Source organism: Anopheles nili, chromosome 3 (genome assembly GCF_943737925.1).
Source record: "Anopheles nili chromosome 3, idAnoNiliSN_F5_01, whole genome shotgun sequence".
NCBI classification, from domain to species: domain Eukaryota; kingdom Metazoa; phylum Arthropoda; class Insecta; order Diptera; family Culicidae; genus Anopheles; species Anopheles nili.
Window position 1 is genome coordinate 7376985 of NC_071292.1, and position 13597 is coordinate 7390581.

The 13597-nt window shown below is 46.0% G+C and overlaps 1 protein-coding gene across 2 annotated transcripts in view; it reads left to right on the forward strand.

Moving 5' to 3' along the window:
* Positions 1 to 13597, forward strand: part of LOC128723404 (neural-cadherin) — a 166718-nt gene that overhangs the window by 14672 nt on the left and 138449 nt on the right. The window contains exons 2-9 of one of the 2 annotated variants that reach the window (XM_053817140.1): positions 6324 to 6335; positions 6424 to 6862; positions 6937 to 7153; positions 7224 to 8009; positions 8083 to 8316; positions 8401 to 8592; positions 11500 to 11511; positions 12696 to 12886. In XM_053817140.1, coding sequence (XP_053673115.1) covers positions 6324 to 6335; positions 6424 to 6862; positions 6937 to 7153; positions 7224 to 8009; positions 8083 to 8316; positions 8401 to 8592; positions 11500 to 11511; positions 12696 to 12886 — 2083 coding nt within the window. The remainder of the gene's footprint in view (positions 1 to 6323; positions 6336 to 6423; positions 6863 to 6936; positions 7154 to 7223; positions 8010 to 8082; positions 8317 to 8400; positions 8593 to 11499; positions 11512 to 12695; positions 12887 to 13597) is intronic. The other variant, XM_053817139.1, reaches the window with a different exon arrangement.

Here is a 13597-nt window from a genome sequence, read left to right on the forward strand (position 1 = left end):
AAAATTGGACGTCAGTTTGTTCGTCCGACAATTCGGGCGACGGTTTTGGGTTGGAGAAAATGGAAAATTGAAGCAAAGCAACAAAACGTGCGGCGTTCATTTTTTTGCACGCAAAAAAGTTACTTGGACCCACGCGGATTTCATTTTCCCTAACAAAAGCGTTCTCTTGGCGCTACGCAGCCATACGCACGTGAACGAGCACCAATTTAAATGCCAGCACGAGCCATATTGAGAGTAAACTCACAGATAAATACTACTTTATTAACAGGTTTTTCTCCGGCCCAAGGTGGCATGGCGGCAACGCCCAGTGGTTCGGATTTATGCGGCCCTAATTCACTTAAGCTAAGTTGGGCTGCAAAAATTAAAGCAACCAGCCTCAAACGATTTTATCGTTATTTCGGAACCGTAGGACTCCAATTTGTCCCTCATGCTTGCGCCCTTCGGTCGTGGTCGGACACGTTCCAAGAGCGCTAGAATAAAAATGAGCGCACCGAAATGAAATTAGATCCAATTTGCATACTTATCCGCAGCCTCTCCCGGCAGGCCGATCACCAGCGGGATGCTGCCCGCTCGAACGGGAATGCACGGCCCCGGGAAGTCCGATGGCTATTAAGGGTCGCCCTTGCTCGCTGCCCTACCGATAAATACGCTCGCGTAGGCATGTTAGAGGGAGCTCGACGGACGCTCACCCAAATAGCCGGCCTCACGTTCCGGAAATAAATAATAAAATCTAATAAAATAAGGTATTGCCATAGTTTGAATAATAGATATTGCAGCACAAGTGCGCACCATTCCCTCCAATTATTTATGGGCTTTTTACCGACGAGCAGAAAGCAATCCCTAGCGCTGTTTGTTGTTCTTTCGCGTGTGTGCTATCGAAATTTGACCCGTCGAATCCGACGTTTCCCCGATAACGGAACCATTGACGAGCCCTTTCGTTGGGGATGGTGTTTCCGTTTTCCACGCACGCCTTACGATAGCGGGTTCGATACAGTGTGAAAGAGAGAGAGAGAGAGGTGATTTCGCAAAGGCACCAACGTCTCGTTGATCCACGGTGAAGGACGACCAAAGTAGCGATCGCTTCCTCGCAGGAAAACTCGACACCAACGATAAGGCCCCACTAGTCTTCGACGCACCGTACCGCCAAAGCGCTGGCGTATCATCTTTCCCGGCACGGGGTGCTGCTAACGGTTGCTAACATTTAAACAATGGCGGTATTAGGTTCGCCTTAGAGCACTACAATCGCTGCAAATTTCTGTGCTGTGCCGCGTGGTAAATGCAACGCGACCGAGCCGGTTTTGCCGGTGTTGCAATTCGAGTGCAACCGGCAAAAGGAGAAGTGCCCAAGCGGACGACGATTGCTCGGTGATGCAGTGTTGAAATAAAATCCTGAGCAAATTTCCTTCCCGGTTGTGGGTGCTACGTCTGCAGAAATAGGCGACCCTCGATGGCAAATACGACGGAGCTATGCCGTTGTGTGATAGCGAGAAGCGAAAGGAACGGAAGCACTGGGTGGGTCAGCGGTTACTAAACGAACCGTTTTGTCATCCCCACGGCACGAACCTTTTTGGGAGGGTCTGGTTTCCGGTTTCGCATACCGGGCTTGGATTTGCGAATGCATGAATTAACTGGGAAGCGTTGCGTTCGAAACGGTACGTTGTGTACGTTTGAAAAGCGTTCACATGGACGGCAGGTTTCGGTTGAGTCGCATACATGATTAGCAGCTTGGAGAGAAGCCGTGCTTTTGTTTGCACGATATGCAGCTGAGAATGGGCCCCACAGCGTGACATAAGAGATGGAGACAAACTTCAATCGCAAGCATGCAGCCTTCAACGATATTTGGAAGAGAAAAAGGCTTAAATTTCGTAGAATCCATTAGAAATTCCGTACGCGAAAACCGCTCGAAAGTCAGCTGCTGCTGGAAACCGAATGTTTGAGCTTGCGTGTTTTCGGCATTTCAGGAAAAATGCTGTCTGAGGGTAAAAATTAATTATTTCCCCATTCCCAATACACCCGTTGGGCACCTAGAGTCTAGCCAACGGTGACGATTGAGCGCGGGAACGACGGGGAAATAATCCTCCGGGAAATGGCGGCTGTTAAGTCGCCTTGGTCAGGTTGTCCTGAAACTTCCCGCGAGCGCAAAAACTTGCTCCGTCGGGACTGGTATCGTTGTGTGCCAGGCATTTACTCGGTGTGAGGCGGGCAGACCTGGAAAAATCGATTCCAGACAATTTTCTATTTCCCCGGCACGCCCGGGCACCTTCCATCGAGAATCCCGTCGATTTGCTAGCCACACTGCGCCGGGACTGCTGCCTTTCGAGTGAATCATATTTTTGCACGGTAGGCCACAAAGGAAGAGCGTTTATTTCGCCGTTCTCTGGACGCCATCGCCATTCGCCGCCGTGCCGTGCGGAGATCAGATCGATGGTGAGTGCGAGAACGAGACAGCCGAACGAGAAGCTAGAAGCGGAAGAAAGTTTTCCCTTTATTCCTGGCGCTCACACACCGCCAGGCGTTAGTTCTGTGTTTCCGGGGGGAGCCATTTTGTTGGGTGTTTTCTTCGTTTCGTGTCCACCCTGCTCTGCTGTCGTTGAATGACAAACGGGTTTCCTTTTCACATTCCCCATCGACGGGGCTTATCTTGTTCGATTGTTTTCAGACGGTCCGGAAATGGGGTAGGATGGCCCGATGGTCGATGCATTTGCGCTATTGAGCCGTAAGTGAGGGATCGAGTGCGCGTAGTCTGGCGGGAATTGAATTTTCTTCCCGCTCATCCGGCAACTCGTTCGAATGCGGTTTAATCTCTTTTTCCGTGCGATTGTTTCAAATGTTGCCATCTACTCGGTCGGAAACATTCGGGAGGGCATGAACCGTACACCACCGGGATGCAGCAAAGCAAAGAAAGAATTATGCTCGATACGGATTAGAATTGCGTTTCGGAGGGAGACTCGTGAAAAGTCCGCCATTTCGTGTGCCTATAGCCGCTGCGTGTGTGGAAGAAGTAAATGAAATTAATATCCACCGAGGGATGGCAATCCATCTTGACGCACAAGAGGCGAATTGCAATTTCATTAAGTATAACGGCGTACTTCCGCGTGAAGGAAGATTTATGGATATTCTTAACACACTGACGTTCCGCTCGGGGACGCGTTCGGGCGTGTTGGCGTTCCATTAAAACAGGCTGCCAGCACTTGTGGCGAAGCGTACGGTTATTTTAGCAAGCCACCAAAAACTGCAGGCGCACGTTGTTCTGGGTATTGTCGTTTAGGATGGCGGGTGTTTGATGAGTTGATTTTGCGGTGATCCAAAAACCCGCATCGAACTCGGCTTCGGATTGTATGCAAACGGTAGAACCCTAGCACTCTGGAGGGCACTAATATTTAATTAAGGGGCTGTTTTGTGTGTGGCTATTAGGGTTTTGTCACCATACCAATGCCTTCAATGCGTCCGGCTCCGGGGCACTGTTTGGTATGCTGCCGGGAAATTGCAGTTAAGTGTGATGCGACCAACGAACCGTAAACACATTATTGTGAGTTGCTAATAATGTGTCAATTAAAACCGAATTTCGCATAGATTTGTTCACATTTTCAAGACTTGGTTACTTTCTAATTGGTAGTTATTGTATTAACTCATACTCTCTGTGGGCGTATCTCGAAACAAAACTGCATTGTCACAAGTTATTGGGTTAACTTTTCCGTTAAAAACTAGGCGTAGATCATAAAGTACTAGAATGTATCGTAAAGTTTTGGAATCAATGTTTAAACACAACATATTTTGGGACCTAGACCCATCAAGAATTTTCAATAAGCAAGAATTGATCTTCATCCCAAAGATGCGTGCAAGTTTGTTCGTGTGTGAAAATAAGGTTCGTAGCCCCCTAACAGCGAGAGTATCGTCCTTAAACCGATCTGGGAATTACCGTCGAGGGATCGAATTTAAGAGGACTTTCCTATTGTTGAACGACGGCAGACTGTCTCCGCTCGCCTATTCGGGCCCAACAGATGCTAGGAATGTCCTGGCTAACCCTTTTCTCAAACCGTTTTTTTTTGGAACGAACCATCAAGCGAGCTCTGGTCAGTGGAACGATGATCCGAACGTATCCTGGCTTGGCGCATACCGGAGCAGAGGCAATACGCAGTAATCTAAAATGAAGTCTCATCCAGCTCATGAATACATAACTTGGTGTTACTGATGTTGTTATCAGAATCCTGTCGATCCCGGCCCCAGCATCCCCGGTGCGGGTGGTTAGTTTGCTTAGCATGAATAATATATTGGCTGAGCATTGTGTTCCTGTTGTTTGACCGTCGGACGACGGTGGCTCAAACCCAAGGATGTACGAAGGCGTTCCGTTCCAAAATGACGTTCATTTATCGGAAGGAATCGATAAGCGAAATTTGTGCTTGATTATATCGACATTGTGACGGCTCTATCTTCAGGAAGGGTGGTTTTCTTTGCCGTTTGGATAATTTTACACGATTCACGTTGGATTTTGTAGCAAAAAAAATTAATGTAAACTCCTTCCATCACGTTTATTAGCTCTAATGGTGAAGGAAAATCACTAAATCGTGCATATCTCCCATCTCGCTAATGTACCTGTCCGTTCGTCAATAATTTCATACGGTCTATAAAAACTGTTGCCCCATACCAGCGTTGCTCTTCGTGCCCATGTCTTGACGCTTCTGCTCGTTGTCCATCATCGGAATCATGTCAACGAGCTGTCCTGCTGCCAGCAGCACACGAAAGAGGCAAACCCAGTAGGTACTCTTCGGCGCATTTCCGCAAGCACCAGGTAGTCAAGGCATGGGAATGGTAGATTTTATCAGTCGAAATAAAATTATCGCTATTCTGCGCGATAAAAATAACACGACGCTTGACGCTAGCCAGAAGCTTGTCGTCTCTACCGTTGGCACCTGGAAGAGGCGAGAAGCCGATGATGGCGGTGGGAAAATTGCCGTGAAAAGTCAATGGTCAAGTGGCAATAGTTTCGGTGGTGGTAAAAAGAGGAGGCACCACCGGTACAAAATTAGATCTATCACCGAAGATAACCGTGCATTAGATGGCTCTGGACGGCACTTATCCGTGAAATGATCGTGTCCCAGTTGAGCAGTTCGCTTGGCGCGTTTCGGTCGTGGGCAACGAAAATAACTAGGTTGGGAAAATAGTGTTTTCTAGGCGGAGGGATGGCGGCTCGAGCAAAACACACGCCTCGGAAAAGAGCAATTTCGAATACATGAAACATAAACAACAATGATGACGGTGTGTTTCGTCGGTGGGTTTGGTTTTTTTTTGTTCCCGAAATACTGTACCCAGTCAGGTGTAAAATGAAATACAAGGGCGGTTTGATTGAATTAATCTGCTACGGGGCAGTTGCCGGTGCGGAATTGTGAGGGAATTCATCTAGCCCACGCTTTGACGCGTTTCCCTCTAATGGGTACTTTTTGCCGGACCTTTCGCCTCAAAGTTTCTGTATGTTTTCATTCACTTTCACCGCCATCCCGTTACTGTACGAAAATGTCTCTTGCATGAAACTGCGGGAACTTTGGTGGGAACGATCGTCCAACCGAGTGATACGCATCTTTCTGCTCAATTTAGATGATAATTACAAGAAATTCAATGTCATGTCGGAGCCGTACTTTGTATCACATTTGCTGCTCGAGTTTTTGTAATACACTGACGAACACCGGATGCTGGCGTTGTATCACTATTGTTCAAACTCGAACCAGTTTGTCTTGCATAATTTCGCTCAAAACTGGTCTAGTTCTGCTATGCTATGAACCTCTTCCAAATGATGCAAGAAAGTAAGATTGCATATCTTGAAAGGCGGAAGAAACGTTATTATTCGAAAAAAAGATTGAGTAAGAACGAGAAATTGGGAGTTTGAATTATGAATTTATGAACCTGAGCAACGAATGAATTATAAATTATGAAATATTAATATTCCCACTGCTCTGCCTGTGATGCATCTTTTACACTACTATGCATAATGCAACGTTTTCCTTCTGTTCTATGGCGTCGTCTTTATCTTCGAGCTCTTCTCTGCCGGTGGCTATCGAAGTACTTTCGTTGCTTCCCAAAGCTTTTCGCTAGAAAGTAAGACTTTCAGGATCCATATCATTCGTTTTTTACCTTAACTAACCTTGGTTAAGTCAGCAGACTTGTTTCTTGTGGGCAAAATGTGTATCCCTTTACCGTCTTCTCGTTGACACCATTTCAGATCCATATCCTACCAACATTAATTTGATGTATTCGATTTTTCTCTTTCATGTCGTGCCATTGCGCTATAAATCGACCACACACCGCACCTGGCTCGATTCGACTCACAGCTGGGCTGAAATGTAAGTATTCTCACGACGTACGCTTCCTCGAAGAGACTCCGATACTAATCGTTTGCGTTACGCTTCTCGGTTCTGCTTGTTCCCTCAGATACGGACAATCAGCGCGTCATAATTCACGTGAAGGATGTGAACGATGAGCCACCGTACTTCATCAACCGCCCTCTGCCAATGCAGGCCGTAGTGCAACTGAATGCACCACCAAACACGCCCGTGTTCACGTTGCAGGCACGCGATCCGGATACCGATCACAACATTCATTACTTCATCGTACGTGACCGCACGGGCGGTCGTTTCGAGGTGGACGAGCGTTCCGGTGTGGTGCGAACACGCGGCACCGACCTGTTCCAGCTGGACATGGAGTACGTGCTATACGTAAAGGCAGAGGACCAGAACGGCAAGGTGGACGATCGGCGCTTCCAAAGCACGCCGGAAGAACGGCTCTCAATTGTCGGTGGTAAGCGCGCACCGCAGTTCTACATGCCAAGCTACGAGGCGGAAATTCCCGAGAACCAGAAAAAGGACTCCGAGTACGTACGGCCCGGCCGGAATACCGACCTATTTCGCACACATTTTTCTGACGTTCCTTTTCGTGCTTTTGCAGCATCATTTCCGTGAAGGCCAAATCGTTTGCCGATCGAGAGATTCGTTACACGCTGAAGGCCCAAGGACAAGGCGCAGGAACGTTCAATATTGGACCAACGTCGGGCATCGTAAAACTGGCCAAGGAACTGGACTTTGAGGACTTGCGTCAACCGCACGTGTACTCATTGCTCGTAACGGCAACGGAAGATTCGGGTGGTTTCTCAACTTCAGTTGATGTAAGTTCCTGTTGGTAGGGACTAGTAAACGTGGTCACGTAAACTATACGACGCCTGTTCCCCATTTCAGCTCACTATCCGCGTCACGGACGTGAACGACAACGCGCCAAAGTTCGAACTGCCCGATTACCAAGCACACAACGTCGATGAGGACATTCCGTTGGGAACGAGTATCCTAAAGGTGAAGGCGATGGATGCCGACTCGGGAGCGAACGCCGAGATCGAGTACCTGGTGTCGGACGATCATTTCGCGGTGGACTCGAACGGTATCATCGTGAACAACAAGCAGCTCGATGCGGACAACAACAACGCGTACTACGAGTTTGTCGTGACGGCGAAGGATAAGGGCGAACCGGCCAAGACTGGTACCGCCACGGTGCGTGTGTACACCAAGAACAAGAACGACGAGGAGCCAAAGTTCAGCCAGCAGGTGTACACGCCGAACGTGGATGAGAACGCGGGTCCTAACACGCTTGTAACGACGGTTGTCGCCTCGGATAAGGACGGTGATAACGTGCGCTTTGGATTTGTTGGCGGTGGCACCAGCAGCGGTCAGTTCGTGATAGAGGAAATCACCGGTGTCATTCGGCTGCACAGCAAAGCCATCTCGCTCGATCGGGACAAGTATGAATTGAATGTAACAGCTATGGATGATGGGTCGTGCTGCGTCAATGGTGACGCGACGATCCATACATCTACAGCTGTTGTCGTTGTGTTCATCACCGATGTGAACGACAACAAGCCGGTGTTTAAGGACTGTGGCACCTACTATCCGAAGGTGGAAGAAGGCGCGCCCAACGGGAGTCCTGTCATCAAGGTGCAGGCCACTGATGAGGATAAAGGCGTCAACGGACAGGTACGGAAGGCGATAGAATACGTTCCGTGAATCGGCACCAGCTAACCCCTTCTTTGGTCGTTGACTTTTGTAGGTGAAATATTCAATCGTACAGCAGCCGAATCAGAAGGGCACCAAGTTCACTGTCGATGAAGAAACGGGCGAAGTGTCGACTAACAAGGTGTTCGATCGCGAAGGAGATGATGGCAAGTTTGTGTCTGTTACGGTGAAAGCAACCGATCAGGGTGAACCCAGTTTGGAGGGTGTCTGTTCCTTCACGGTGGAAATTACCGATGTAAACGATAACCCGCCGTTGTTCGACCGACAGGTAGGTATCCTGACAGCATGATGATCCTGTCGATCGGTGTATTGATAATCGGATGTGTGCGCGCGCGTTGTTCTCTTCTTTTAGAAATATGTCGAAAACGTGAAGCAAGATGCGAGCATTGGAACGAATATCCTTCGAGTGTCGGCATCGGACGAGGATGCGGATAATAACGGTGCGATCGTGTACACGCTTAGCGCCCCGCACAGTCCGAACGATTTGGAGTACTTTGAAATCCAACCGGAATCCGGTTGGATCGTACTTAAGAAGCCGCTAGACGTAAGTATTCTTTGATTCGATTGAAACGCAACCCTCTATACGATTCGAGTTCCACACAATTCCGTCCCGCCTTGCCTTAACGAACTTCTGGGTGAGTTGGCACCCATCCGGAAAGATGTTGCATCGAAAAGTAACCGAAGCAAAGAAACCCTCTCACGTTCGCCCTCAGGGCGGCTGGTAGCAAGTAGAAGTGAAGCATTCGTTGTTCAACTCTAAGCATGGCTGCCGCAGACAAATTATTGCCAAAAGCATGGTGACAAAAATCTTTAGGGAATCAGATTGACAAAAATCGTCTAGTCTATCGAGCTAGGTGTTTGAAACAGTCCACGCTATAGTAATTTGTCGAATGAGGATGAGACAGAATGAGAGAAAACAAGTAGAAGAACCAGTGAAAAGCTGTTTTCAGTTTGATCCGGGTTGTGCGATGGATACATGGTTTTGTTTTTATCATTTTTTGTTTCGTTTTGGTATGGATTTGGTTTGAATGACTTGGTTACCATAAGCCTGCACCGTATTTTTATGTGATGTTATGAATTTCTTTATTTCAATCTCATTGTTTCGTGCGATCATTTTCACTATATTTAAAAGAAAACTATACTATTATATAATCTAAATTAAAATGAATTAATACAAAAGGTTAAAGGAATGGTGGCCGTCGTTCACGCTTTGGGGTTATGTTAAGCTAACTTTCACCCTCTGAGACTTCAGCCCAAATACAACCTTAAAGAGTTTGTATAGTAAATTAATATTTCGAGAACCTAGGCCACCATTCGCTTATCCTGGTAATACGTAGTTGAGGTGCGTGATTTATCGGCGAATCGAAGGCACATCGAGCCGCCAATAGACGCTTTTTCTACATTTGCAGCACCGATTTGATTTTCAGTTGCTATGTACGAGATTCAGACATCTTCCAGAAGCGCACTACTGCTGCTGCACTGCGGGAAGCCGCTCGAGAGTTCCACTGGCCGTCTACTAGCCCGTCAGTGGGCTCATAATGATCAAAGGATGAAGATGCCTCTCTCTCTCTCTCTCTATTTATGCAACATATGTTGAATTTATCATTTCTAGATCTTGTTTCGTATGTCGAAGCGTGCCTATTTCGTATTTTCAGTCAACCGCACAACGCACAATCCACAACGGGAGAAGTACGTCTCGTTCTGCACCAGTATCTATATGGTTTCCACTGCACCGAGCACTTGGTAGCTTTCTGTTGGTGTACCAAACTATTTTCCTCACTTGATTTCCTTCTTTTAGCGCACTTACTAAATGAACATACGATTTCTCTCTATATATAAAAATACGCTTTATTCATTGTGTATGGCTCCACGCAGCGTGGGCGACAGCTCTACGGCACCGTATTCCGCAGCACTTTACGTTTTGTATCACTTGTCCATCTTGAGTTCTGTTTCGAAGAGGTTTGAGATTCAAAGCGTTTCACCGCAGCAGGTTGCAGTCACGAGCAATTCGAAACAATGAAAATATTCACTACTCCGAGAGTACTCGTTGAGCACGTGGACCATGTTCAGTGTTTTTTGTTGCTGTGACCAAATATGACCATTTTATTCCAATCACGCTGAAGAGCTCATCCAAAATAACTCCATTTTTGATGTTTTGGTGAGAGGGTAACATTTTTCAGCGGCGATGTTTCGGAAAGGGTAGTTATTTTTTTCAAATGAATCTTAGGAAAACGATTTCTTCTACGTAGACTGCATACAGGATAAGACGAAGGAGGACACAGATGTTCAATACAGCACTCATCATCATTCCCACAGGCACAGCTTTTAGATATTCGAATTCTAAACGCTCACTTCGTACGGGATCCCCACGGCTGTGACGGTGCATCGCGTTTGATTTTTAACTAGGGTTTAAGCGTCTGGTCTGGGATAGTTTTTGCAATTTTGATTTTATTTCCCAACTTTGCTTTTAATCGCCATTAGAAACGTTAAAAAATAACAAACAACCACAAGAAAGTGACATTTTCACCACATGCTGAAATGGGGATGAATCCGGCAATGTAAGATGAAGCTTTTCAAAAAGCTTCTTTTTTGCGAGAAAAGCATTTTTGATCTTTGGCGTGTTCAATCAATTTTTCTGATCTGCTATCTACTCAGTCTCAGTTTTTTGTATGAGTAAATTGGATTTTTCCTTCCCATGCTTGTTTTGTTTTTGGCTTTTAGTTGTCGTCAAACTAGAAGAAAATGTTGACACGAAAGCACAACAAATACGCTAAAGATGTTTTTATGTCCTCAGTTTTGTATACCGCTCTCTTGTCGAGGACACGAAAGACCCGCACACTTACAGACAAACATAACGACGCGTTGCAAACGTCCTTTTTCCTTATCAGTTCTTTATGGGTTTCATGTTTTCTCGTTACTACAGCTCGTGTTTCGTTCTTGGTTTGGAATGCTTTATGAGTTGAGTTTTATTTGTCCCGATCCCTCACACAGTCCTGCACGAAAATGATCTTTTTGAGTTACCATCTGTATTGCTTCCAAATCTGTAAAGCAAGAATAAAAACACTTACCGATGTCGAGGAAAGATTGAGCAAACCGAAGAAATGATTTGCTCCATGTTTCTGCCTTTGCTTTGGGTATGTTTATTTGATATTTAGTTCCGGCAAGCGTAGTGAGGAGAAAGAAGTGTGTTATCATTTCATTCCGACTGTGAGCTTTCAGTCATGTACTCCTCTTCGGTTTATTCAATTACAAATCTTCTGTTTCAACTGCACTGTATACTGCCGTTTCGTTCGATGAGTTATAATTGAATGTATGTTATTTTCTTTTCTCTTTTCCGTTGATTTCTGGATATTCGTTTCCTCGTATTCATTCAAACTCGTTTCCACGATTGCGGTTCATCACCAATCGTGCGTCTACGGCGTGATTGAATGGCCGCAATGAAATACCACAGGGCTGCTACTCCGTAAGTAGCGCGTGTTAGTGTCAATCCATGCTGTTTCGTTGAGCTGATTGTGTATATCGCTATGTTCTTTCTATTAACCCCAGCTCCGGCTAGGAGCAATACTGTTGATGTATGTTAAGAGCTACATCTGCAACAGTTCTCATTGGTAACTAAAACAATCACCACGTCACGAAACATTGTAAAATTGGAGTGAAACCTTCTGCACAGCTATCCTTAAACTGCATCACGTGTTTGTCATCTGTGGCAGCCAACTATGAAATTGAGTAATGCTTCAGCGTACACATCTAATGTAACATTCCCTTGTAAGCTTATTAGAGCAATTTTAACAACCCATATTACAGAATACACCCTCCTGAGTCCTTCGGGGTATAGCATTGAGTACAAAGCCGCGAATGAACAGTATGCTCAAAGTATAGGTGACGTTATGGTAGAACGTGGTAGTTTGGTAGGTTCAGCCATGTTATCGTTTCTGTTGAGTACATTTTTGGTTCGAAATCCTGCCAGTTATGTTCGTAATTCATCCCCATTTTTATGTCCTGCGAAAAACCGAATAAACAAATCCAGAGCACAAGCTATGAGCCGTATCTAGCAACCGCTAGAGGGCTCTCACTCACTATCATGACACAACGCATAACGACCCGTAACGCCTCTCTAGCCAAGACACATCGCATACTCCTACAGGATTTCCATAACTTTGCTACCCTTTTTCCCGATTTTCCACGCTATTGAGTTTTCCATTCTATGGCTTTGTATCAGTTACTCGTTAGTTATGTTTTCAGATTTGTTGTAAGTAACCTGTATTTTAGTTTTCCGATAGCTAACGTTTTTAGATTTGTATTGATCAATTTTCATTCCTTTCGTTTCTTATGTTTTGTTGTTTCTGTTTTTCTTTTTCATTTTCATATTCCGTTCGCTTCGGTTTTCTGGTTGTATGCTGTCGGCGTATTTGTCGGTGTCCTGGTGAACGTATCGGTTTGGTTTGGTTGTTACTCGCGCTCCAACGTTCGTAAAAAATCTGTTTTATTGCAATCATACCACACAAAATCAACAATTCAAAACTGTACAAAAAACTGACTGATGCGATATGGCGACTGTAATGACTTACAAACGAAACATGTTCATTTCCCGGCTGCAACCCGTGTCATGTCCGTGTTGCCTCAATGTTCGCAATTGCACGGCGGCAGCGCGAACGGTACCGGCTGAAGGTGTACGCCTCGGATAGAGGTGACCCACCGTCCACCGCCGACGTGGACGTTGAGCTCGATGTGGTCGATCGGAACAATAAGCCGCCGATCTGGGATCGCACTATTTATGGCCCCATTCACATTAGAGAAAATGTCACTGTCGGTACGGTAGTCACATCGGTGAAAGCAAGGTTGGTATAAAATAGCTCCAGTGCTGCCCGAATACTTTAGTAAGCCAGACTCACCTCTAACTTAGCTCCGTAAGCTGCACTGCACTGTTGTAAATCCTGTTGCTGAACTGTTTCACAATGTAACTACCCTCTAACGACCCCCGAGGCGGGTTAATACCTAGCGCACACACCACATTTCGAAGCGTTTTCCCTGCGTAACGGCCCGATGATTGCTTTTCGAAGTGGTTTCTGCGCTTGCGCCCGAGTTGGCTGGAGGGGAACGATACGTTGACTCCAGCGAACCCGAGCTTCGGGGTGTTTCACTAACAGCTAGCTTTAAGTTGTGTTCAATCAAATCGAGCGCACACGGGACCTGAGCTCGTGGAACATGTTTTTAACCTGAATTTTTGAAGAAAACATTTTCCACGACCACTTCTGTGTTGCAGGTTCGAACTCGTATATTACGAATAACTATATTTCATAACTGCATATGCCTATATATATATATTTAAACATATCATCAATGAACAATATGTACCAATACATCTAAATGTCGTGTCAACCTGAAGCCAATTAGAAGGCAACACGTGCCTGAGCAAGCGTGTTCAACTTCCAACGCATCGATTTCCAGACAGGCGCACCACCGACATCATCTCGATGGAATTAAATCGAGACCATTTCCACCATCCGTTGATGCATATGGTTTTTTTGATGCTTTATTTTTATGATTTA